The sequence below is a fragment of the Leopardus geoffroyi genome, chromosome C1 (assembly GCF_018350155.1).
Source record: "Leopardus geoffroyi isolate Oge1 chromosome C1, O.geoffroyi_Oge1_pat1.0, whole genome shotgun sequence".
Lineage (NCBI taxonomy): Eukaryota > Metazoa > Chordata > Mammalia > Carnivora > Felidae > Leopardus > Leopardus geoffroyi.
The window spans coordinates 30,326,118-30,353,187 of NC_059328.1; the positions used below are offsets into that span (position 1 = coordinate 30,326,118).

General features: G+C 40.8%; 1 protein-coding gene across 18 annotated transcripts in view; it reads left to right on the top strand.

Moving 5' to 3' along the window:
* The window catches only part of MACF1 (microtubule actin crosslinking factor 1), a 336,214-nt gene that overhangs the window by 71,569 nt on the left and 237,575 nt on the right, over positions 1 to 27,070 (top strand). The window contains exon 1 of one of the 18 annotated variants that reach the window (XM_045482257.1): positions 10,822 to 11,025. The exons of 16 other annotated variants lie outside the window; for them this stretch is intronic. In XM_045482257.1, the coding sequence (XP_045338213.1) occupies positions 10,998 to 11,025 (28 nt within the window). In that variant the 5' untranslated portion in view covers positions 10,822 to 10,997. Of the gene's footprint in view, positions 1 to 10,821; positions 11,026 to 27,070 lie in introns of those variants that run through there. One more of the 18 variants, XM_045482247.1, reaches the window with a different exon arrangement.

The following is a 27,070-nucleotide window of genomic DNA, read 5'->3' on the forward strand; positions in this document are numbered from 1 at the left end:
GCTGCTTATGTGCCTTTGCTGAGTCTTTTCTTTTTTCTGACTCTACCTCTGGCAGTTACCTAAGGGGTGAGGCAGTGTGGTGAAGTGGGAAGACCAGAGCCTTGGATCCAGGCTGGTTTGGGTTAAGATCCAAGTTTCTACATTTATTAGCTGAGTGACTTGGGTCAGGCTACTTACTTTCTCTGAGCTTCCATGTTCTCATCTGTAAAACGGGGATAAGAGTGTCTCCCACATAAAATTATGAGGATTACATGGAATGGCACAGGTAAAATTCCTAACACAGCGGGACATGTAAATACACCATACAGACATAGCTGGCATTATGATGCTGCTCCTGACCTTTTTTGTTGTTGTTGTTCCTCTAGCCAGTTCTTCTGGCGTCAGCTTTTCTTTGGAATTGCAAACTCCCACATCTGTCTTCTACTACTTAAAATTTCTCAGTGTTTTTAGGTGTTATTATTTTTATTATGGTAAAAAAACATGTCATACCAAATCTACCCTCTTAACAAATTTTTACAAGTACAGCACAGCATTGTTAACTGTGTGCACATTTGTTGTGCAGCAGGTCTCTAGAACTTTTTCATCTTGCGTGACTGAAACTCTGTGCTGGTTGAACAGCAACTCCTTGTCCCGCCCCACACGTCCATTGGCAACCACCAGTTTACTTTCTGCTTCCATGAGTTTAATTGCTTTTATAAGTGGAATCATGCAGTATTTGCCATTCTGTGTCTGGCTGATTTCACTTAGCCTGATGTCCTCAAGTTTTATCTATATTGTAGCATGACAGGATTTCCTTATTTTTTAAGGCTGAATAATATTCCATTGTATGTATAAAAATCTCAATTTATTGGTCTGTTTTTCAGCTGCCTGCAGGACATCTGTACTTGGATATCACTTTGAACTCAGTATTTTCACAACCAAGCCTGGACTTGGCTTTCCTCCTTGTTTCCCCAGTTTTGACAGTTGTGCTCACATTTTTCCACTGTCTTAGATCAGAAACCCTGGAGACATCTCTGGCTCCACTCTCTTCATCAACTCCCATTTTCAGTCTGTCATCGGGTCCTTTTGTTTCTTCAGAATTTCTCTTAAGTTTGTCCCTTTCTTCCCATTCCCTTTGCCACGAGTCTGGTCCAGTCACTCATCACCTCACGCCTCAACTACTGCAACTGCATCATATTTTGTTTTTGGTGCTTTCTGTTACCAAAAGTAGGACAGACCTTTTATTTTTAAATTATTTTTTTAAGCTTACTTACTTTATCTCTACATGCAGTGTGGGGCTCAAACCCACGACTCCGAGATCAAGAGTCGCTTGCCCCTCCAACTCAGCCAGCTAGATGCCCCATAGCAGACTTTTGTGTTCTGTCCCCACTCCGACTCTTCCAGGCTTATCGCACGGAATTTCCAGAACACACTTTCAGCTGAAGACAGATCCATCTCCTTTAAAAAAAAATTTTTTTTAATGTTTATTTAGTTTTGAGAGACAGAGAAATAGAACCTGAGTCAGGGAGGAGCAGAGAGAGAGGGAGACACAGAATCTGAACTGTCTGAGCTGTCAGCACAGAATCTGAGCTGTCAGCACAGAGCCCGACGCGGGGCTCGAACCCACGAACTGTGAGATCATGACCTGAGCCGAAGTTGGATGCTTAACCAACTGAGCCACCCAGGCGCCCCAATCCATCTCCTTATTGTACCTTGAAGTGCCTCATTCATTCTCTACTGCGGCCGTTTCTTAGGCAGTTTTTACCTAGAATGCCCTTTATACTTCACTGAAACCTATCCATTCCTTCCAGCCTCACCTCAGGCCTTGCTTCTCCATGAAGACTTCTCAGATTATCACTGTTCATGCTGATGTATCACTTTCCTGCATGGTAGTTTTGTCTTCCCATTGAAATTGTAAGCTTTTTGAAAGGAGTGTTTAATAGATGTCCCATTTCTGTAACTCTCATGGTACTTAGCCCATACCTAGCCAGATTTTAGTGCTCAGTACTGAACGCTGATAAGGTGTGGTGACCAAAGTGAGCTATTCTTTCATTTGACAGATATGTATGAGCACTCACCGTGTGTGCTGTGCTAGGCCCTGGGGTCTAGTGATAGACCGCACAGTGAGGAGACTACTTATCCTGTGCACAAGCACACAAAACATTGGTTGGTTGAGTGAATTTGAGGAAACCAGGTCAGACTCTTAAGTGAGGACAAGTGACGAGAAGAGGGAGACTTTAGAAAATAGTCATAAATGAAACAATAATTTATTGAATGTCCTCTGATGTTGATTTATTCTGGGTATTAGGGATATACCAGAGAACAGGGCCAAGTCTCCTCCATTGTAGAGCTTATATTTTAACATTTAAAGGTACTTTTAGGGGCGCCTAGGTGACTCCGTTGGTTAAGGATCTGACTTCGGCTCAGGTCATGATCTCGTGGTTCGTGAGTTCAAGCCCTGCATCGGGCTTTCTGCTGTCAGCACAGAGCCCACTTTGGATCCTCTGTCCTAGCTCTCTGTTCCTCCCCTGCTCATGATTGTTCTTGCTCTCTCTTTCAAAAATAAATGAACATTAAAAAAATTGTTTAAAAAAATAAAGGCATTTTAAAAAGGAACACTTAATATTGAGTGAAGCCCATGTGTAGGAGGTGAGCAGTGAAGGAGTTAATATGCTTGTAGGGCTCTAGGCTTTGTTGAAACAGATGGTTTCTCTGCCCTAGGGAGTGTTTTTAAGGGGGATTAGAGGACAGGGCTGAGTAGGGCCTGAGATCTCTCTCCTTCACCCCCTAGCACACACACACCTGATGTTACGGGGCCTGCTGAGCCATGTAACTTGTCTCCCCCCTTGGTGGGCACTTATTTGTAGCTTGTAAGTATGGCTTCAGGGCTGGTTGCATGCTTCTGACCTTTCTTACTTTCCTTTCCTTTTATTTATTGTCCAACATCAGTGAAGTTCCATTTTAATTTAACAGATGTTGGGACTTGTCTGAGTTCTTTGGTTCATGTCTACTTTTACATAATTGTAATCCTGACCTATATATGTGTTTTTTTTCCAATCCAGTTTTTTTTTTTTTTTGGTGGCAAAATACACATAACGTAAAATTTACCATTGTAATCGTTTCAAAATGTACAGTTCATTGAGATTACATACATCTGTAATGTTGTGCAACCATCACGACTAGTCTAGCTTCAGAACATTTTCACGATTCCAAATGGAAACCCTGTACCTATTAAGCAGTCACTCCCCCATCCCTTCCCCTCCCTCAGCCCCTGGTGACCACTAATCTGCTTTCTGACTTGTCTATTCTAGATCTTTCCTATAAATGGAATCCTATAACATGTGGCCTTTTGTGTCTGGCTTTTTTCACTTAACATATACATGTATGTTTGCATACCTGTTTCATGTAACATTGTAAGGATTTTTTTTATTTTTTTTATTTTTAGTGTTTCCCTATAGTCATTATAAGTTCAGTTATAATGTTGGTAATGGCTTCACTTAGCCATTCTCTTAGTTGTTGAATGCTTGGATTGTTTCCAGGTTGTTGCTATATAAAAACTGCTGCAAGGGACATCTCCCTGACTATGCTGTGTTGTCTTTCAGAGGACTCTGTATATTGCACACCAGCTGCAGAAGCACCATTGTCCTTGATTAGGATAGTGTGGCCTGTTATCCAACTCTGTGGGAGAACAGTCAAGTAATAAATTTTATATAGAAGGGAGCATTATACTTTGCAACAGAAGAGCTTGATCACCGGGGAATGGCAGGGAAAAGAAAGCTTTTTTTTTCCCCTACTGTCTAGAATTCTCTGACACTGCCTCCACCCCCTTGGGTGTAGGAAGGAACTGATTATAGCAGTTGAAGATGAAATGTTTTATTCATTTATTCATTCAGCAAAAATGTGTGTGCCTACTGTAGGCCAGACATTTGAAACTTGCTGGTGGCTTGAGCCTGGCTGAGCAGTGCCTTTTACTCCACCTGCCTTTGATACTGCATGGGAGCAAGATGAGGGCCTGCTTCCTGGGTAATCAAGAGAATTCAGAGTCCTAAACCACATGGGACCTTATTACCTCATGGTTTAACACCTCAAGGTTTTGTACCATTATAGATAACAATCACAGCTTAATTTGGGCTATTCACTCCAGGGGATTTCAAAGCTGGGCTGAGACTCCTCATACCTGGCTACTCTTGTTTCCCACTGTGACAGAGACCTGGCTGCTAGGAGATATGCCTCTGGGCCTGTGTCCTCATAGTGGTTTTATTCATAATATCCTGGGTAAGGTAGCAAGGGGAGGGGGCTGTTGCCTGGGTATAAAGGCTTTAGGCACTTTAGTATCATAATGCTACTGTGCTCATGCGGTGGATGGGGGTGGGAGTGTCAGAGATTCAGAGTTTAGCCCAGATCTATCTGGGGTCAGTGCTGCCGGGGCCTTCCTGACTTCGGGCAGACTGTTTCCCCTCCTTTTTTCCCCCTTACTGACCTATTTTTAAAAATAGTCTTGGGGCGCCTGGGTGGCGCAGTCAGTTAAGCGTCTGACTTCAGCCAGGTCACGATCTCGCGGTCCGTGAGTTCGAGCCCCGCGTCAGGCTCTGGGCTGATGGCTCAGAGCTTGGAGCCTGTTTCCGATTCTGTGTCTCCCTCTCTCTCTGCCCCTCCCCCATTCATGCTCTGTCTCTCTCTGTCCCAAAAATAAATAAACGTTGAAAAAAAAAATTTAATAAAAAAAAATAGTCTTAATTTCCCTTTCCCTGCTGGGAAAATATTGACTACTTAAGGCCATTCAGGGCCACACTATGCCTCTAAAACCCAGTGCTAAGTGGAGAAAGCACTTGAAACAATTGCCAGATCTTAGCAGTTTACTTAGGAAAGTGGGGTGATTTGGGGTGAGAAGCACAGAGGCTAGTGAGAGCACCCAGAGTTAGGCCTCATCTCTGCCCTCATCTGCTACCACTTGTTGCTTTTCTTCCACTGTCAGAACTTGATCTGTTATGTGTCTGTATCTTCAGATGTATTTTTCTGCCTAGTGTGCTTGAAAAACTGTCAAACATTCCCCCTCTCAGGAAGGGCATAGAGGAGAGAGGGCCTAGACCATCAGGCGTAGTAGGGACTCTGTTCTCTCTCTTTCTCCCTAGACCCTGAACCAAGTCGGCCTGGAGTTACTGAGGGGTGGTGTGTTTATGTTTCTGTGGGCTGGTTTTACTGACTGAGACACAAAAGCCCAAAGCACAAGCCATTCCCACAAGCCTAACATTTTCATATTTCTTTCTCTGCCAAAGAATCTTTGGTTAGGGTTAAGAATAACTAGTCTGTCTGTGGAAATACCAAGGCCTTTTGTTTGCCAAAAGAAAAGGGCTTTTGATTAAGGCCTTCTTCACATTTTTTTCTTTTCCTTAAGCTGCTGTGGGAAGACTTGAGAGCCTGTGAAGGTACCATGTTTGAGGGGTTTGGGGGGAGGAAAGATAGCTAAAGAGAACAGGAGAGACTTAATCAGAGACTTTTGCAGAAGTGGAAAGAAGGAAACAAAAGAAATGATAATATTTCTCCAATTTTTGGTGATTGCTTTTGCTAGCCTTTCCTTCTTCCTGTTTTTTATGAAATACATCCAAAATGAGAGTTCCCCAAGGATCTACACTGCTGATGACCTTGGATCCCACGTTGTCACTTAGTGTGTCAACTTAGCCTTCCCCTTTTGGCCAGAGTTTTTCAACTATAACATGAGGATTGTGATAGTGCCATTTTCATACAGTGGTAATGAGAAGTGAGTGAGGTAATTATGTAAAAAGTACTTAGAACAGTGCCTGGTATATAGTAAGTGCTCAGGAAATATTGGCTGTTAGTTCTGTAAATATTACTACTACTGTCTATCTACTACAGATGCTGAGTGTAGCTAGCTTTATTTTTCTGATTTCAAATGTTGCTGTGTAAGGCTATCAGTCAGGCCTTTGTCTTTTTAGAATAAAAGGAGGTAGAAGTTCTCATCAGGCATGATCTTTTTGTCAGTCAGAGGCAAAGTCTCTATGTAGACACTTCTTAGAGGTTCAGTGTCTCCACTGAACCATAGAAGACACTACACTCTATGTAGACACTTCTTAGAGGTTCAGTGTCTCCATAGTTGAATGTCAACAAGGATTCCATTTCATTAAGAGGAGCTTATATTATTACTCTCTGGCAAAACTGCTCTTATTTGTGGGATGGGCGTGGGTCATGACTCCAAGAGGTCATCTACTTTCTTGGTCTTTGATTGAGGGTAGTGAGGTTTCTCGTGCTCCAGGAGAACCTTGAACTGAGTTGTAGAGGAGGTGCCCCTGGTCTTCCAAATACTCAGTAGTGAGAGAAGCAGGAAAAGGAAATCTCAGTAGGGAAAGGGGGAGCCCTCAGGGCTGGTCTGGCCCCAGTGACTCTAGTACCAGGCTGGGGGAGTGTCATTAATGGCACGTCCGAGCAAGTGCCCAGCCACTCCATTTCCCTGGCCATCCATGAGAGACCTGCTGCGCTACCCATCTTAAGTCTCTGGGCTGTTTTGTAAGCTTGCCACTTCCTTTCCCGAGTTGCTGGTGTGTGGCTAGAGGGTGACATAGATATTTAAGTTGGTGGTCTCTTTCTTGGCCTTTTCTGTATTGTCTTGAGCTTTTAGGAAGGATTTCCATGTCTGCCCTGTCTTCCCCACAAGGTGAAGTCTCATCTTACCTCTTGCAGGAGATTAGATCCTAATGGCAGCACATAAAATGAAAATCCCAAAGAATCAAAATTGTCTTTGAAAAATACCTTAAATGACCCATAAATCAAAGTATATAAACATGGTTTTGTGTATATGCCAGGACAGAGTTAGAACACTGCATGGAGTAGTTGGCTTGTAGCTAGGGGGCATTTTATGGTAAGAAAATAAGTCTTCTCAAACACTAGAATCATATTCAGTATTCAAGGTGCTGGCAGTGTGAGACCACATGGGAACTGAGACTCACTGATGTCTCAGATTCACATCCTCTCTCTCATATTCACCTTGGTGCATAACCTGACCTTGGCATAAAACCTCACCGAGTGGAGCCGTGAGCAAACCTATGTGTGTGTGTTTAAATTACTTCTCTCTCTGTGGTCAAATTTGTATAGTTAAACGCAAGTGCGTTGTGATTCTCCTGTATCCCTTTTTGCTGTTTTTCTTATTTCTTCTGTTTTTTAAATCTTTGTTTTCTTCTCCTAAACCTGATTTCTAGCTCTCAGCAGTTCTTTTCTCATCCAGAATGCTGATTTGTATGTTTGCCTTTTGCGTTTATTTGTTTTCAGTGTTCAGGATTCTTTCAAGGAGTCTGGGAGAGAGTGCGAGTGGCTGGGTGTGGGGAGACCTCAAAGAGTCTTCTTTTAAATTCTGTAGTCACAGTTTCGGCTTTCTCCACTAACTTAAGATTTTTATCCTTTTCATATAAGGCCTTTTCTTTCTTTCATTTTCTTCCCTTTTAAGGCGATTTTTCTATAGAAAATTCCTGCTTAGGGTAGGCCAGTTAGAAATGAATTCTCATTATACCCACTAGACTAGACATCACTGGTTTAGCTCTAGAGGTTTAGTTGGTTCGTGGATCAACCCCAAATTTACAAAGGTAGATGAGGAAGAGCCCACCCAGAGAGGTCAAAGGACACTTTCCTCAAGTCACCCAGCTGGCTATTGACAAGCCGAAACTATGACCTGGTTTCTCTGAATCCCAGTGCTTGCCTTTGAAGCCTTGGAGAGGAACGGTCCTTTGAAAGACCCCAGCCTTTGAGGAATTGTGACTTCTTTTGATTAACTTTATTTCAGTTCCTTTCCTTAACAAAAATGCCAAACAATACAAATGTCAAGAGGGTTAGGAATTCTATTTCAAAGATGTATTTCAGAATTATGTGGCATCTCTTGAGAAAGTCTAGAAACTTGGAGTTATGTTATGATTTCCAAGACCAGGAATCACTGTTATTGGCCTGGGGATTTGAGAGAAGGGAAATTGGTGACCATAGTTATAGGAGGACCAGGGTTTGTTTAGGGCATCACCTGGAACCCAAAAGGGTAGTTAAGGTCAACAAACACTTGTTAAATTCCATTCTTTGAAAGGCACAGAACTAGGTGTTGAAAATACAGTCATAGGCATGGCTTTCAAAGGGCTCACACAGTCCTCTGGTCAACTTGAGAAAAGAAGGTAGTGTGTGTATTTGGAGAGCTACCTTAGCAAAGCCGTAATTTCTCTTGTCCTGATTTGGTCATAGAACTGGAGGAGATGGAGTTTCTGTTCATTGGGACCTTGGAAAGCTGAATGCTAGTTTGGTCTCAAATAGGGTAAGGTGGAGTTTTCCTAGTGTCTCAAGAGTCAGTGGTATTTACTCAGTGAAAGAGGCAGTTGGGGAAACATGGAGTTCTTTATACCCTTTCCTCCTTTTCTTTCTAATGTTCTTCCTTCTGGGAGCTCCTGGTAAATAGTAAAGCTAGGTAGTTTCTCATACTTAAGTTTGTTTTTTTTTTTTTTTTAACTATTTCTTTTGAGCAGTGGGGACTATCAGAAATAAATAACTGATAAGAAGAATGATTGTGAAAGATTGCCCTTCCTGCATGTAAATCAAACAGTAATCAGGCTTGAGGGAAGTCTATGCTGTCAGTATTTTCAGACATAGAGACAGAAGGAACTTCTGTCTGGGAGGGCCATATAGTTGTCCTGGTCTTTGTAACCCCACTCCATCCTACTTGTTGTCAGGTTCCTTCAGCTTTTGTTGGTTCAAAACATCACATTTAACAAAGGTCAAAGCTGCAGCCCTTGCTTTCTCAATCCTAAGAAAATGGATTATTTTCAGCCATATGTTTCTTCTGTACCCCAGAAAAAAACCTAAAACAAAACAAAACAAAAAATGAACTGAAACCCTCCAATAAAACAAAAACTTCAGCAACCATGATTGGCTTGTAGAGCCTCAGGTGTTGGGCCACCTCATAGGATTTCTTATGCAGGACTTTTCCAGATTGATGACTAATGTACAAAGAACTGCCTCAGGCCCTGCTGTCATCATTTTGCTGTGCAAGGAGGACATCAGAGAAGGGTCCAGGAACCACCCCCCATGTCATTCATAACATTTTTATTGCTGTCTGAGAAGGGGATGGTGGTGGTCATGGTAGGAGCATTTGTGTGTGTAGAGCAAGGTAGGACTCCAAGCCCCATGCCCAGTTTCTAATTGGTATTGGTAATATACCCTTTCAGAGAGTCAGCTCTATGAGGTAACTTTGTGGAAACATCTCAGCTCTGTTCTATGCACTGTTTGTTTTGCGATCTACCAGCAACTGTAGTGAATGGGAGAGCCTTTGCCTTCTGAAGTGCCCTTAGGCTGTTCCCAGTGACCCTCCAGTCTTAAGAATCAGTTGGGTGAGAATAATGCTGAAATCCTGTAGCTGTTCGGCTCAAAAGAAAAGCTGCACTGCCATGGTGATAAAGCTCCCAATTGAATAAGGAAAATGGCAATTTCCAAGAATCTGGGTGGTAGTTATTTTAGTCAAGTTGAGAAATGGGATCACTGAGAAGGATTTCCGCAGTATCTAGGCTGTCAGGGAAACAGTTATTCCCCACTGCCTCCTATTTACAAATTCCAGGAGAGGAGCTTGAGGCCTCAAGGTTGTGTCCCTGTCTTCGCTATGACAGTCCACAGAGGCCTTCCACCATACTGCTTTACAATTCACTGTAGTTTTTCCTTTTACAAATACTTTATATCCCATATATATATATATATATATATATGGAGTGGGATTACAAAGACCATATATATATATGTATATATATATATGTATATGTATATATATATGTATATATGTATATGTATATATATCTTAGTACCTCATAGATGCTGCACGTGCATTAACAGTCTTCCTGAAACCTGAAAATACAAGAAATATAAAAATACACACTTTATGAACCTTGGCTTCTGGGAAGCCAACTTGGGATTTCCCTTGTCTATTTGTCCTATCAGACTGCTTGAGAGGGATGGTAAGAACATTTCTCTCTTTTTCCCTCTCTGCGGTTCACCCAAATGGGACAAATTGTTGGATTCAATAACATTATTTTCCAAATGATTCTTAAGGCATGAGGGTCACTGAGATTTATTTTTAAATTCATAATCTTGGGTTGAGGGAAAGCAGTTGTCCTTACTGAATTCCCTTGTGGAGACTTTCAGCTGCCCAGACACCCCCACATCTTTACTAGGCACATTCCAGCAGTCTTAAAGCCCTGGCCCTCAGGAGTGAAATTCTGGTCTGGCGTCTCACTCCTGGAATCCTATCATGAGCCATGGCCATGCGTGGATTAGGTGTCAGATTGAAAAGCTGAAGGAACAGGTGGCATGTGAGCTTAATATAAAACTTCCGGCTTGGTAAAGTGGTTTTGGAGACTTATGCTTATTGAAAGTTTCCTTCTGCTTTCTTGTTTGCTTTAGCCATCTTTTGATGGTCTGCTTAGCTCCCTCCAGAGTTTTCTAGGAGCATCCTGGAAGCCTTCAGAATACAAGGAGTTAAACTGCAGTGAACTTGGAGAATGATTAAACCGTGATTAAGTGATATTTTAACTTCTGTTTACAGAGGAGAAATGGAAATCATCAGGGAAAAAAAAGTTCGTAGTTTTGACTGAAGTCATCTTATCTTTCTTGGCCAGGGCTGCCTGCCGTTTTTAGTTTCATTTTTAGCTGCAAGGTGAACTCCCCCCACACTTCTGTTCTGATGTCCATCTTGGTCTTTGGTCATATTTCTCTCTCTGTCTCTGCCCACAACTCCCTTTCTTCCCACCTTGACCTCTGCCTCTTTCCCTTCCTCCTTCATGTTATTGGTCTAGGAAAGCCAGTTCCACTCAGAACAGAGGTGGAATGGGACTCGGCTGCTCTCCTATGTCTTCTGTTCCTTGAAGGCCTTGAGATGAAGCATCGATAGGAGATTTGGGATATTTGGAAAGCCACTGGACGAGTGGAAAAATCACTAGATAAAGAATTGAAGATGCCGGGGTTGAATCCCAGCATTACTGCTTATTAGCTGTATGATCTTGGATAAGTTACTTCATCTCTGTAAGTCTCAGTTTCCTCTTCTGTAAAATGGGGAGATAATTCCTGTTTGTAAAAGTAGGATTTAGAGAGGATTAGAGTTATGCATATAAAGATTATTCTCTAATCCTAAGAAAATGGGTTATTTTCACCCAAGAGGTATTTAATTATGTTTGAAAGTGGGAGCTTTGTAGTGTAATCAAAGAGGTCAGAGTTGATGGTAGCTAGTGGACTGCCTTTGGTTAGCTTTTTGCCTACTTAACTACATAATGTTAATTGTATAGTTTATATATTATAACATAAAGTTATACTACTCTTTGCCTTTATTCTAGTCTAGTAAATACAGTGGCAATCCAAAGGAGGGCTAGATAGGCCTTTAGTGTATCCCTTCCCCCAACCCCCTCCCCTCCTCCCTTACCCCAGCCACTCTAAATGAACACATTTAAGTGCAAATTGTTTGCTATATAAATATAGCACCAAGAGTTGCTATGATTGTGTCCCCTCTTCTGACCCAATTGTTATATATGAGTCCATTTTATTAAAAATGTCTTGTTCCCTACTCTGGTACTGATGCAAAGATTTATTTCTCTCAGAAATTATTTGTGGCCAATTTATATAAAAGAAGATGTAAAATAATCTCTGAACATTTTATTTTGTCTCATTTGAGGCATTTCTCTACCTCATTGAGGTAGAGAAGTGGGTCATAGTTATTCCATCTTTTGTCGTTTACTAAAGTGGAATGAACCAAGGCCAGTGGGGCCTGGCAGATCACAGGACCTTTGCTGTTCCTCTCAGACCTAGTTAAGCTCGGCTAAGTCTCTAGGTCTTAGAGTACTCAGCTGTTTTGGAAACTAGTTAAAAAGCATAATGTATTACAATATGAAAGACACTTTGTGGCTTTCTAATTAGTATCTTTTAGCATTTTATTTCTTTTCGGGGGGGGGGGGGGTCCTTAAAATCAAGTATCTCCAGTGTGCTAAGTATTTGATAGAACATAAGGAAATTTAAGTATCAGAAAACAGTGGCTCAGATTGCTTCTTACCTTATATGTTCATGAACTGGAAGAGTTAATATTGTTAAGATGGTAGTACTCCCCAAACTGATGTACAGATTCAATGTAGTCCCCACCAAAATCCCTGCTGGCTTTTTTTTTTTTTTTTTGGCAGAAATTGACAAATTGACCCTAAAATTCACATAGAAATGCAAGGGATCTGTAATAGCCAAAATAATCTTGAAAAAGAAGAACAAAATTGGAAAACTCACATTCCCAATTTGAAAACTTATTATAGTAATCAAGACAGTGTGGTATTGGCATGAGAATAGGCATATAGATCGATGGAATAGAATTGAGAATCCAAAAATAACCCTCTACATTTATAATCAATTGATTTTTGACAAAGGTGTTGAGACAGTTCAATGGAAGTAATTGTCTTTTCAGCAAATTATACTGGGACAAGTTCATATCCATATGCAAAAGAATGAAGTTGGACCCCTACCTGACACTATATGCAAAAGCTCAAAATGGCCCACAGATCTATGTGTAAGAGCTAAAACTATAAGAACATTTAGGAGAAAATTTAGGAAAAAAATCTTTGTGACCTTAGATTAAGACATCATTTCTTGAGTATGACACCCAAAGCACAAGCAACAAAAGAAAAGAAAAAAATAGATAAATTGGACTTGATCAAAATTAAAGACTTTAGTGCTTTAAAGGACACTATTTTTTTAAGTTTATTTATTTAGAGAGAGAGAGAGAGCGTGCGTGTGTGCGCGCTCAAGTGGGGGAGGGGTAGAGAGAGAAGGAGAGAGAGAAAATCCCAAGCAAGATCCATGCTCAGTGTGGAGTCCAACATGCGGCTCAGTCTCACGACATGAGATCATGACCGGAGCAGAAATCAAGAGTTGGACACTTAACTGACTGAGCCCAGCTGAGCCCAGCTACTGACTGAGCCCACTGAGTTCCAGTGTACTGTCCCCAGTACACTACTTAAAAAGTGAAGAGACACACCACAGAACGGGAGAAAATATTTACAAATCATATATTTAATAAGGGATTTATATTTAAATATGTAAAATGAACCAATAGAATCTAACAGTTAAAAACCACACAACTCAAAGATGGGCAAAAGATTTGAATAGACATTTCTCCAAAGAAGATACACAAATGACCAAAAAATACATGAAAAGATGCTCAACATTTTTTCATTAAGGAAATGCAAATCAAAACCATAATGAGAATGCCACTTCATAACAACTAGAATGGCTACTATAATAAAAAAGTGAAGATGTGGAGAAATTGGAACCCTTATATGTTGCTGGTGGGAATGTAAAAGGGTTCAGCTGCTTCAGAAAATAACTTAGTGGTTCCTCAAAAAGTTGTATGACCTAGCAATTCCACTAAGTATATATCCAAGAGAAATGAGTATGTATATCCACATAAAACTTGTACAACATATGCTCATAGCAGCATTATTCATAATAGCTCAAAAGAGGAGACAACCCAAATATCCATCAACTGATCAACAGATAAACAAAAAGTGTCATGTGTATACAATAGTATAATATTCAGCAGCAAAAAGGAATCAAGTATTAATCGATGCTAATATGGATCAAACTTAAAAACATGCTAAGTGAAAGAAGACCATTACAAAAGACCACATATTGTACAATTCTATTATACAGAATAGGCAAGTCCATGGAGACAATAAGTAGGTTAGTGGCTGCTGGGGCTGGGAGAGGGTGGAATGGGACATGACTGCTAATGGATATAGGGTTTCTTTGAGGGGTAATGAAATGTTCTAAAATTACATGGTGGTGATGGTTGCACGACTCTGTGAATATGTCAAGATCCATCGAATTATTTGCTGTAAAAGGGTAAACTGAAGGGGGCGCCTGGGGGGCTCAGTTGGTTAGGTGTCCAACTTCAGCTCAGGTCATGGTCTCATGGTTTGTGAGTTCGAGCCCTGCATCAGGCTCTGTGCTGACAACTCAGAGCCTGGAGCCTGCTTTGGATTCTGTGTCTCCCTCTGTCTCTACCCCTCCCCTGCTCACGCTCTGTCTCTGTCTCTGTCTCTCAAAAATAAACATTAAAAAAATCTTTTTAAAAAGGGTGAATTGTATGGTATGTGAATTAAACTCAATAAAGCTGTTATTTAAAAAATTTAGGGTGATTTGTATGTATGAATAGTATTTTGTCAATTTGTGCTTGTCTCCTTATTCCTGCCATTGTGAATCTTGAAGTTAGAGCATCACTGTCTTGAGCACTGGGTAGGTTACTGTTGCCCCAAAGCCTCAAGATGAGAAATTTAGGTTTGCTATCACTTTATGTGGAGTAGTTGATGGCACATTGTATAAGGAACAAAAGCTTTTAAGGCGAATGCCCTGAGGTTGAAGGCTTTCCAGGTTTTAAGTGTGACTCTCGGTGTCCTACGTTCATTCTTATTTATCTTCTCAACTCTGTGTTCCACTGGCATAGATAGCTTATGTTTTGGGTCACAGGCCTCCTTCCAGCTCCACCAAGAACCTCAGTTCTTTCATTTCTTACATTTTTTTCTCCAGGCTGTTGATCTTGCTCTGAGACACTCTTTCCTGGGAGGTGTAGAGACAGCAGCTGGAGGAGCCGCTGGGTGGCGCCCTGTCCTCAGAGGACTGACAAAAATAATGACTTGCCTGGAAGAGGCCTGGGCTTGTGTTGGCAGGAAGAGATGACTCATTTTTCATCAAAGGAATTTCAAAGAAGATATAATGACAGGATGATGTCAGAGGAGCAGGTGGAGACAGGAACCTCGATTGAGGCTGGAGGGAGGTGTTGAATTGTATGGTTGCCTGGGCAGTCAGAATGATTGACTAGCACAGATCACAAGAAACATCACCTGTTTTTTAGTTCCTTTCTCATGAGCCCTGGTGTGGGCAGTGCTGTTCATGAGCCTTTAGAGCATGTGGTCAAGTCTCTGCCTGTCTTGGGTGTACCGTGTTTGTAACTGGGTGAGACATCTCATGACATCCTGTGCCAGTCGTGGATTTCTTTCACTCGCAGTGTAGTGTGGTCTTGCACTCTGTGTGTTAGCTCTATGGTTAGTGGTGTCTGTGTCTCGGAATTGAAACTCACATGCTCGTGGAGGCTGGAAGTGTGGCATTTCCCCTGATATTTTAGATACAGGAACTTGCCTAGATATCAGAAGGTCAAATCTCAGAGACTTGACTTTATTGCCAAAAGTACTCTGGTTCCCTCCAGTGTTGTTTTTTTTGTTTTGTTTTGTTTTGGTTTTTTTTTTCAGTTTCCTCCAGTGTTTTGGCAAGACCTGGATCTTTGCTCTAACCTCAAATTTCTTTTTTTTTTTTTCCTCTCTTTGAATTGGAGGCCCTCTGTGGTGTGTAGGGATAAAGCTGATAAGTGGGGGAAACTTACAGTCAGGAGAAAGGATAGTAATTTTTGGTATCTCTTCATATTGCAACTCACTAAAGTTGGTTAGGTATTCAGGCTTCCATTTATTTTATTTTATTAATTATTTTTTAGTAATTAATTAACTCATGACCCTGAGATCAAGAGTCAAATGCCCCTCTCCCACAACTGAGCCAACCAGTCACCCCCAGGCTTCCATTTACATTAAGCTTATAAAAGAGTGTTCCTAGTCACTACTATTATGCCTTAACACTTACCAGAGTCTGTATGATTATGAGATTGGAGGCTAAGCCAGCAGTTTTCAAAAAGATAAGAGAGGGTATTTATCGCTTGTATTCTGTGTCAGGATTCAGGTCTCCCAAGGAATATCTGGGGAGAGATGGCTTAGTAATATCAGTTGCTGTCTTTGTGCTTTATGAATCATTTATCTGAAAGTGGCTTGGAGTACTTTACGGTAGCATTGGACAGAAGATATTGCCTCTAAGATACACCATAAACAAGAAGAAAAAGTTAAAAAACAAGGCAAAACAAACCCCCCAGAATTGGATGGCATGGAGGAAAACATTATTTGGTGCTGTCTTGAATTGTTGCATCCTTCTGGCTGATCATCTGGCTGTACTCCTAGGTACACTGTGGAACTATAGCTGATCTTTGGAGGAAGGGTAGGAAGGATATGAATCAGGAGGGACTGAATCAGAGGTTTCTTAGAGAAGAGTGCTGGACTTCCCTGGGCCCTAGGTGGCAATATTCCTCCTCCGTGCTAGTTGTACTTCTCCCTGTATCTCTCCATGAAATAACAAATCATTAGAAGAGACTTTTAGCCTGACATGCCAAAAGACCGAGGGGAAAATGCTCCCAAGCATGGGTTTTATTTGGGAGCCCCCTGAGGGTAATCTATGATGAGGCTGTTTCAGAAGTCACCACCTGACTCACTGAGTCAGATGAGTCTGAGTGGAAGCAGCAGTCTTGACTGGAACATGTTCTTTATACCTGCCTATAATGTGTACAGATCTTCCCTTTCTTTGGTTATGGGTGAAATGCCTTTAATCATAAGGTCAAGCAGTGATAAGGGAGAAATGTTCCGACACAACAATTAACCAGAATGTTAAGGGAATCTATTGTGGGGATTGGGATTCCAAATATCTTTTTGATTTTTCCTTTTTCTTCTTCTTTTTTTTTTTTTTTTAGTGGGAGGACTCTTTTAAGGGCTCATTGTTACCTATAGGATAAAATACAAACTCATCTTGTTATTTAAGACCTTTCATAATCCAGCCCGACTTTCTATAAACTTATTTTTATCAAAATTATATTTATTCTTATTTTAAAAGATCAAATATTACTATGAGACTTACAACAAAAATTACCTGGGGCGTTTGGGTGACTCAGTCAGTTGAACGTCTGACTCTTGGTTTCAGCTCGGGTCATGATCCCAGGGTTGTGGAATTGGGCCCTGCATCAGACTCTGTGCGGAGTGTGGAGCTTGCTTGGGATTCTCTCTCTCTTCCTCTACCCTTCTCCCCTACTCTCTATCTTAAAAAAGAAAAAAAAAAGAAAAAAAGAAAAATCTGTTTTGTCCCTCCCCATTTCTGAGACTGCTTCCAAGTCATGTAGAGGTTTTTTTTTTTTTTTAGTATTTTCCACTACATTTCCTTTTTTTTTTTTTTTTAAGTTTATTTATTTATTTTGAGAGAGAGAGAGCACGAGCAGCGGAGGGGCAGAGAAAGGGAGAGAATCCCAAGCAGGCCCCATGCTATCAGCTTGGAGCCCTATGCAGGGCTTTATCTCATGGAACTGTGAGATCATGACCTCAGCTGATATCAAGGGTTGGTGCTTAACTGATTGAGCCACCTAAACACCCCTCTTTCTTTTCTTTTCTTTTTTTAATTTTGTTTATTTATTTTGAGAGAGAGGGAGCATGAGTGGAGGAGGGAAAGAGAGAGAGAGATACAGTACCGGAAGCAGGCTCTAGGCTCTGAGCTATCAGCACAGAGCCCGACATGAGGCTTGAACCCACGAACCACGAGATCATGACCTGAGCCGAAGTCCTATGCTTAACCCCTGAGCCACCGAGGCCCACCCCCTCTTTCTTTTTCTTTAAAGTAGCTTCCAGCCCAACAGGGTGCTTGAACTCACAACCCCAAGATCAAGAGTCACATGTTCTACTAATTGAGCCAGCCAGGCACAACTCTACTACATTTCTTTCTCTCTTTTTTTAAGTTTATTTATTTATTTTGAGAGAGAGAAGGCACGAGTCAGGGAGGGACAGAGAGAGAGGGAGAAAGAGAATCCCAAGCAGGCTCTGCACTGTTAGCACAGAGCCCAATGTGGGGCTTGAACCCACAAACCATGAGATCATGACCTGAACCAAAATGGAGAGTTGGACGCTTAACTGACTGAGCCACCCAGGTGCCCCCTACTACATTTTGTAAATATACCCTTGTTTTACTGCTTCTTGATTTTTCATTTTTTGACATTATCTGTTGATAATCAGCTATAGAAAATTAGGATTTAGTTCTTTCATCCCCGCCCTCTTCCCTCTTCTCCCTTTTCTCATTGTCACACATTATTTCCATTGTGTGGTATTCAGTGTTTAGATTATTATGGTCATATAAATATTTGCTTAAAGGTGAGCCACACAGTATTTTATAATTACATTTCCTTTCTTGACTGACTTTTTTCCCCCTGGAATTAATTGCCTTATTTTATCACTTGTTTTCTGTGGCCGTAACTCCATGCTCTCCCATGGGGACTGTAAGACAGCTCTCAGTATGTTGGAACATATCAAATAATACACATATGTATATATTTTTAATAATCTTTGGAGAAATTCCCCAGGAGCTTTCTTTTCTCCAGTTCTGTTCTCCAACTCAAGCCTTGAGTAAAGTTGTCATTCTGGGACTTTTCCTTCACCATCATACTGGGAAATTCATTTACCTCTCTTCTGTGTTCAATCCCATGTTTCCTGTATCTCATGCTGCCATTTTTCTTGGTTACTCCATTCCTTCATTGGAATATACCTTAGAGTAGTTTCCTAAGAAAAGATACATGAGAAGTAAATATTTTTGAGACTTTGCTTATCTGAAAATGTCTTTATTCTACTTTTCATTTGATTAAGAGTTTGAATATAGCCTTCTGGTTTGCAAATGGTGTTCTATCAGAGTTTTGAAGACGATCCTCCCTCTGTCTTCCTGTGCTGCTACTGAGAAGTCCAATGCCGTTCTGCTTTCTGAATTTTGTTTGTGACCTATTTTTTTTTCAACAGCTCTTAGGATTTCATTTTTGTCTCTGGTGTTCTGAAATATTGTGATGATGTGCATTGGAGAGGATCTTTTTTAATTTGCTGAGTTGAGTTCTCCCTAGGTCTTTTTCATTTGAAAACACATCTTTCATTTATTAGTTATTTGATAATGTCCACCCTTCCATTTTCTCTTTCTGATACTTCTGTTAGCTGGATATTGAGCTAATTTGATGGCTTCTCTGAATATTTCCTTCCCTGTATTTTCTCTATCTTTGTCTTTTTGTTTTAGTTTATGGTAAAGATCCTCAGCAATATCTTCCAACTCTTCTTTACAATGGTTTATTTCTGCTATTGTATTTTTTATTTCTGAGCATTTAAAAGATTTTCTGAGTGTTCCTTTTTATACTACTTGTTCTTGTTTTATGGCAATATTACTTGTTAGTGCATTCTGAGGATATTAATTACAGTGCCCTCAACCCCCTCAATGTTTTCCTCTGCTTCTAATATTGTCTCTGTTGCCTTTTTTTTTTAAGTTTATTTATTTGTGAGAGAGAGTGAGAGAGAGCGAATGCACGCACACAGGGAAGGGGCAGAGAGAGAGAGGGAGGGAGAGAGAGAGAGAGAGAGAGAGAGAGAGAGAGAGAGAGAGAGAGAGAGAATCCCAAGCAGGTTGTGTACTGTTAGCACAGAGCCTGATGTGAGGCTTGAACCCACGAACCATGAGATCTTTGTGAGATCATTACTTGAGCCGAAGTCGGATGCTTAACCAACTGAGCTGCCCAGGTGCCCCTGTCTCTGTTTCAGGCTCCTTTTGTTTGTTCATTTTGGTCTCTGTCTTTCACCTTAGAGATGCTCTTAAAATGTCTGATGTTTCTTGGTGATCTTCATATATAAGACTTAGCTCTTAAAAAGCTGAATGGAAGCCTAACAAGCTGACTTGTTGACTGGTGTGTTCTTAATGAATTATCAGGTAGGGGAGGTCTTTTTCTCCAGAGAGGAATTGGCCAGTCTTCTGTCTGAGGCCTTTTAAGCCTGGCAGCCAGAGCTCTGGGGTTGCCAGTCTGGACAGTGGGGCAGAGGGGAGAGTCTTGTTCATTATGTCAGATTTCACTGAATACCCCTGTTATTAGTGAAGCACACTTCTGACCTCATGTGGGCCTCACGACTTTGAACGTGTCTTGTATTCAGCCTCATCATGCAGGTTTCTACCCCTTGCCCTCAAGCCTACAGCGACCCCTGATGCATCCAGTTCCCCAGACTTTCTGGAGCCCTGCAGCAGTTTCCCTGGTTTCTTCTTGTTCCCCATTCTTCACAGGCACTTAGCAGAAAGATTAAGCTGAAATTTAAATTAGTGAACGTTGATCTATCCACGCTGTGGTTTTTGAAACTTCTGTTGATATTTTTTATTCTTTTCTGTGGGTTTGTCCTGTTTTTATCCCTTGACTGTCATTTTCCTGAGGCTTCAGAAAGAATGGAGATAAATGTGCGTGTTAAGTCTGCCGCATAGAACCTAAAGTTGGCAGAAGTGAATCTTCCAAACTTCTTGCTCGTTCACTCTCAAATGCACAAACTCTGTGCTCTAGTTTTATTTCTTCTTTCTTGTTTTCATTTTCTTGCTCAGGTTGTCTTTCCTCCTGGAATGTGTGCTCTTTTTGATTTTAGAATGTTGACATCCTACATGTTCTCCTAAACCCAGTTTATGTGCCTCATACAGGGAAGCCTCCCCCACCCCCAATTTCTCCAACTGGAAATGACCATTCCATTGACTGCATTCCTAAATTTCTTGTTCGCTGAATTCTCGTGGTCTTGCCACCCTCATGACACAGCATACTGCCTTATGCTATAATTATTTATACACACGCCACTTCCCTGGTTAGATTGTAAGGTCTAAAAGGGTATTATAAGACCGCTTTGTAATTTGTTGTTGTTGTTATGGGTAACAACACAAATCCCAGGCAACTAGATATTTCACAGAACCACAGAAGTTTAGGGCTAGCAAAGAATGTAGAGATCTAGAATGTCACCTCATTTTATGAATGAATAAACAGATCCAGTGTGATTAAATGATCCTTTAGTCATATGATAAACTAGTCAGGACTGGAGATATCACCTCCTTTTCTAGTTCTCAAACTGCTAAATGTAGTGATAAAATCTGATATGTGTTTAATTCAATATTCTCATTAATACAGGGTTAGCCAAAGGACACTTTTTGTTTCACTCTTTTTGAAAATTTTTATACATATCTTTTTGATCTTAGTAATTAGGTAATTTTGTCATAGGTAATATCATAGGTAATTTTTCCTCTCCTTCCTTCCCTCCCTCCCTCTCTCTCTCTTTCTCTCTCTCTCTCTCTCTTTTCTTTTCTTTTTGATAAGTTAGGATCTTCAATATTATAAGTTTAGATAAAAACTGAGCTGGGTAATAGTTTCATTCCAAGGCATCAAGGACCCATGGATTATAGGTAAAAGAAAAATGTAGGCAGCTATACTGAAAGTGCCCTGATTTCAAGGAAATTTAAAAAAATTAGTGATACTATGTATCAGGAGTGATTCTTTTTCACCTTTCACCTAACAGTAGAGTAGACCCAATTTAGTTGAGTCCTAGTTAATTGGAGTTTTGCTGTTTGATAATTCATTAAAGATTATTGCTCAAAGTAAATTGTGTCAAAAATTATTTAGCTCTTGATGGTCATTTTCAGAATGTTTGAGATAAGCTTTGGAGATTTAGATGCTCCAGGAAGGTCCTTTGGGAGAAAGTTGAACTACAACTATTGTTCATTTAGGATTTGTTGAATATCAGATATGCCAGTCACTAATCAAAAACCCAGATGTCATTCTTTTCCTCATTTCCTCATCACCTACTTTGGGAACTTGAGGATAGAAGATGGGCAGTTCTTTAGGCTGCTCCCTTTCTTTGAGATTTGGTTTTCATTGGGGTTTTGCCTTACAAATGAGGCTGAGTGATGGTAGATGGTTTGATACTGAGTCTGGCTTGCAGTCTCCACTGAGCAAGCTGTTGCTGGATAAGCAGTCTATGGTAGATGAGCCATAACCAATCTGTAGGCTGGGTTGGGCTCTGCCTAATGCTCAATACTTTTGGTTTTATCCAAAGTAGAATCTGTTGCCCTGAGATTTTAGAGAGTAGGGATTTATTGTACTCATTGGTATTTCTGCCTTCAGCTGTTTCTGCATTGCCACCTGGCTGCCATTAGAGGGAATTCACTATAGCTCTGAGTCCCTGCAAAGGACTGAGAGGAACTATCCCTGTTTCCAGGATGAAGCATGTGTTCTCTTCCCTTAAAACTGTTACCCAGATTTCCTTTTATGACTTGTTAAGTCAGAGGCAGCTGCTAGGATGCATCGGGGAAGCATTACTCACTGGGCACACATAGTGGCCCTGACTGCTGGTGAGGAGCCTGGGCCGAGCTGAGAGTGAGTCAGCTTTGGAAATGGAAAAATGCAGGGTAGTGGGGGGTAGGGATTATGTGCCAGTGACTGCTTCTTCTGTGTCTGTTCTTTTCTCTGTAAGAACTTACCAGAAAGCTGTGAATACTGGGGATCCAGTTGGGGCAGCCAATACGCCAACCAACTTTGAGGTAATAATGTGTTCATGAAAGGAGAGAGCTGACTACACCTAGCATCCCTGCCTTTTATATTATGTGTGTGTGGGTTTTGAGGCAAGCTTGAGCTTGTGTTATGAAAGTTCTATGTGTGCGAATTTCACTAGAGTAAAAGCAGTCACAGAATCTTTGTCTTCGTTATAAAACTCAGTCTTCTGTATCTGTCTTTGTCCAGTAGGGGTCACTGGGGGTTTAAGCTCTAAATGAGAGAAACTCACTAATCTTATGGTAGACCAATCATATTCCTCGTCTTTATTGTGACATCTTTGTATATTGAGCACTTTTTTTTTTTTAATTTTTTTTAACGTTTATTTATTTTTGGGACAGAGAGAGACAGAGCATGAACGGGGGAGGGGCAGAGAGAGAGGGAGACACAGAATCGGAAACAGGCTCCAGGCTCTGAGCCGTCAGCCCAGAGCCCGATGCGGGGCTCGAACTCACGGACCGTGAGATCGTGACCTGGCTGAAGTCGGACTATTGAGCACTTTTTTTTTTTTTTTTTTTAAATATATTTTTTTTTCAACGTTTATTTTTGGGACAGAGAGAGACAGAGCATGAACGGGGGAGGGGCAGAGAGAGAGGGAGACACAGAATCGGAAACAGGCTCCAGGCTCTGAGCCATCAGCCCAGAGCCCGACGCGGGGCTCGAACTCGCGGACCGCGAGATCGTGACCTGGCTGAAGTCGGACGCTTAACCGACTGCGCCACCCAGGCGCCCCTTGAGCACTTTTTTAATAAACATTAGAACTAAATAAAAAATGTGAACTTGTATTAAGAAATTTGTAAATCTACTGAATATATGAAGAACAGATTATTCCAAATGCTAGGTGAGACAAGAAGCCAAAGCTGAGATGGAATTGGTTTTATAAATAAGATTGGAACAGACTTTTTTTTTAAAAAAGTGAAAAGAGACAAGGAAAGAAAACTGTTTATTAAGCATCTGATGTATACTTACCTACTACAACTCCTAGAAATAGTTTTTTTTTTTTTTTTTTTTTTTTTTAATGTGTACTTTTGAGAGAGAGGGAGAGACAGAGTGGGAGTGGGGGAAGGGCAGAGAGAGAGGGAAACGTAGAATCGGAAGCAGGCTCCAGGCTCTGAGCTGACAGCACAGAGCCCCACATGGGGGGCTTGAACTCATGGACTGAGATCATGACCTGAGCTGAAGTTGGATGCTTAACCAACTGAGCCACCCAGGCGCCCCCCGAGAAATAGGTATTTTTATACACATTGTACATTTTAGGAAATATTCAGAAATATTAAGTGGGGCCCCTAGGGTCCCATAATTAGTGTTTTGTGATACTACTAGAGGAGATCCTGTTAGGCACGTTTATTTGAGTTTGGTCCTTGGACCCTAGTGAGGGTTCATGAGAGCAGGTTTTATTAGAAGATAAGCAGGGCCTGGTGGTAGAAAGACCAAATGATTCTCATGTTGTGGGTTAGGATTCAGAGCAGGCTCCAGGGGTCCATAGGTGTAAAGAAGCTGACAAATCTGTCTTTGTGTTCAGGTGACAAGTTTTTTCTCTTTATCATTTAGGCTACTGCCAGGATCTAGAAAACCATCTCACAGAGATCTAAAATTAGCCGTTTGTTTGTGTGCATAGCTTGGTTTCCATGGATAAATAGTTTAAGTTGGTCTCTCTTACCTACCTCTTATCTTGGCCCGGACTCTTCTTCTGAGCCTTGAGTACAGCTACCTACTAGCATTCTCAAGGCTGACTGGTTACCTTATTGTTGAGTTCCTGACCCTTTGTCAGCTGCATACCCGTTCTGCCCTCTTGTGTTCCAAGGTGTCTCAGAGAAACTAAAATGGATCACATGTTTCTTAGCCAGACCACACTGCAAGATGTTTGCCATTGAAACTGTTTTTATTTGGAAAAGCATTTAAAAAATGTGTTTAGGCTGGATAGGAGTCAGGTGCTACTCTCCATCATGAATTCACTTGTAATGAGAGATGTTTCTGGACAAAAATAACAATCCTTAGCAAAAGTCGAGAGCAGTCTCCATAGACAGGGCTTCTTTGCTTGAATCTTCTCCATTTATTGAAGATACTGGCTACCAGAATTTCCAGGAAACAAATCTAATTGCTCTAGATTTCATTATTACTTTGTTGGGGGGAAATGGTCTGAATCCCAAAGAGAGAGAGATTATTTAAAATAATAATATGGATATTAAGATGGACTAAATATTCTTGTCCTTTCTCGTTTTGAAGCAGTGCCATTGAAATCTAATTTGATTTATTTATTGAGTTGGTGGCTTAGAGCTGCTTAAATACCACATGTTTTACCTTGACTTATCTCCTCACATTGCCCATGGAAGGTGGCTCGTTACCCTGCTGGGGCATAAATGCTCCAATAGAGTAACAATAATAACAATGGCTAACATGAATGAGTTCATGTTTAATGTTTTTTTTTAAACAGTTAATAGTGAATGCTTATTGTGTGCCAGATAGTCCATGTGTTTTCTCACTTAATCCCCATTGTATCACCACAAAGAGGTGATTTTATTATCCCTATTTTACAAATGAAGAAACTGAAGATTAAAGAGATTAATTAATTGGTTCATAGACACACAGCCAGAAACTGTAAAGTCAGCATTTGAATCTGGGTTTGGTTAACACACTGTTAAGTTTAGAGCCCTGTGCAGAGAGAGAGGCATTTTGGTTTTAAGAATGAGTATCCAGGGTGCCTGGGTGACTCAGTTGGTTAAGTGTCTGACTGGCTTAGGTCATTGTCTCATGGTTCGTGAGTTCTAGCCCTGCATCAGGCTGTCTGCTGTCAGCACGAGCCCACTTCCGATCCTCTGTACCCCCTCTCTCTCTGCCACTCACCAGATCTCTCTCTCTCAAAAAAAATAAATAAATAAAAATAAACATTAAAAAAAAGGGGGTGCCTCTGTGACTCAGTTGGTTAAATGTCCAGCTTTGGCTCAGGTCATGATCTCATGGTTTATGAGTTCAAGCCCCACATTGGGCTCTCTGCTTTCTGCACAGAGCCCACTTTGGATCCTCTGTCCCCTTCCTCTGCCCCTCACCTGCTTGTGCGTGCTCTCTCTCCCTCTCTCTCTCAAAAATAAATTTAAAAATATAAAAAAAAAAAAAAAAAAAGAATGAGTTTCCTAGGGACACCTGGCTGGCTCAGTTAGTAGTAGAGCATGTGGACTCTTGATCTTGGAGTTGTAAGCTCCAGCCCCATGTTGGATGTAGAGATTACTTAAAAGTAAAATCTTTTTTTTTTAAGTTTATTTATTTATTTTGAGAGAGAGAGATAGCGTGAGTGGCAGAGGGGCAGAGAGAGAGGGAGAGAGAGAATCCCAAACAGGCTCTATGCTCAGCATGGAGCCCGACATAGAACTCGATCTCAAGATAGTGAGATCAAGATCTGAGCTGATACCAACAGTTGAGCCACCCAAGTACCCCCAAAATAAATTCTTTAAAAATAGTGGTCCACTGTCTTTATGTCCTCCATTAAAAATAAAGAATGAGTTTTCTAGGTGCTACCCCAGAACATCACCCATTTTACTTTTCACCTTTACTCTTTACCTTTACTTTCATTTTTCTTTCTTTTTTTCAAGGGTAAGGGCCTAACTAAATTGCTGAGTTGGACAAGAAGGCCACCCAGAGTTTGGATGTTGGGGCAGAATCCATGTCTGGAGAGATTTCTAGAAGTGGAATTTTTGAATCAGTAAAGTGACTTCTTGCCAGCTTTAAGAAAAAGGAAAACCTGTATTTGTGTTTTTGGAGTCACTTTTTTCCTTAAACCCCCAGGTAGATTTGGAATTCTGTTAAAAGTGGTTCAGTTCCTCTGTTAGTGTATATATCTGCTGGGTCTGTCTGTCTAAAGAAGTATATTGAGTTATTCCTGCCATAAGATGAATAGTTTTCCAGGCATTTGCTCTCTGGTGTATGTTTTTGCAGTCAAAATAGATTCATTCCCAAGAAATGCTTATATTTTGTGAATCTCCATGGTTTACTGGACCCTGTTTAACTCATTCCAGTATGTTTTGCCTTTATACTCCTGGCTCTCACAGTGCTCTTTGGACCCATTACACAAATAGTTGTTAAGTTAAGAGATTTCATATAGAGAAGCAGAATTCATCTAGCTTCGAAAACTTTAGTGAGAGAGCAAAAATAAGCACAAAACTATATTATAAAATAGAAAGTGCTAAATGTCATGAGAGAGAAACAAAATATAATATAATCTCAAGAGAAGGAGATGTTTACTTCTGACTGGGATGGAGGGAGTCACCAGGGAAAAATCAGTGGCAATATTGGCTTTAAGTTGGTCCATATGAATGGGATTTTGATTAGTGGAGATGAGAAGGAAATACATTCCAGGTTAAATGAGGAAAACACTGTAAAGCCAGAGAGAGTTTTTTGAATTTAATTTGCTGACAGTGGGAAATTGAAAGTTTTAGAATGAAATTACAAATGAACATTTATTGAGCATTTAAGATATACTGGTCATTATGCATGCTTCTGGGATATTAATCTCACAGTGAATATGGACAGGATTGGCAGACTGGGATTAGGCAAATTAGGCAAATTATCAGTTTACTAAAGTTTTATACAGTCTAAACAGTATTCGGAGATCTTTGTGGTCAGATGTGGCTTGTATGCTGCTCCTCCAAATAATGATAATAGTAGCCAATAATTATTGAGCACATACTGTGTGCCAGCCATGATCTAAGCACCTTAAACGCATTAACTCGCTCTATGAGACAGGTACTGTTAGTGTCATCATTTTACAGATGAGGAAATTGAGGCTGTATGCGGTGAATTAAATAATTTGCCCAAAGGTGCTAATGTGAC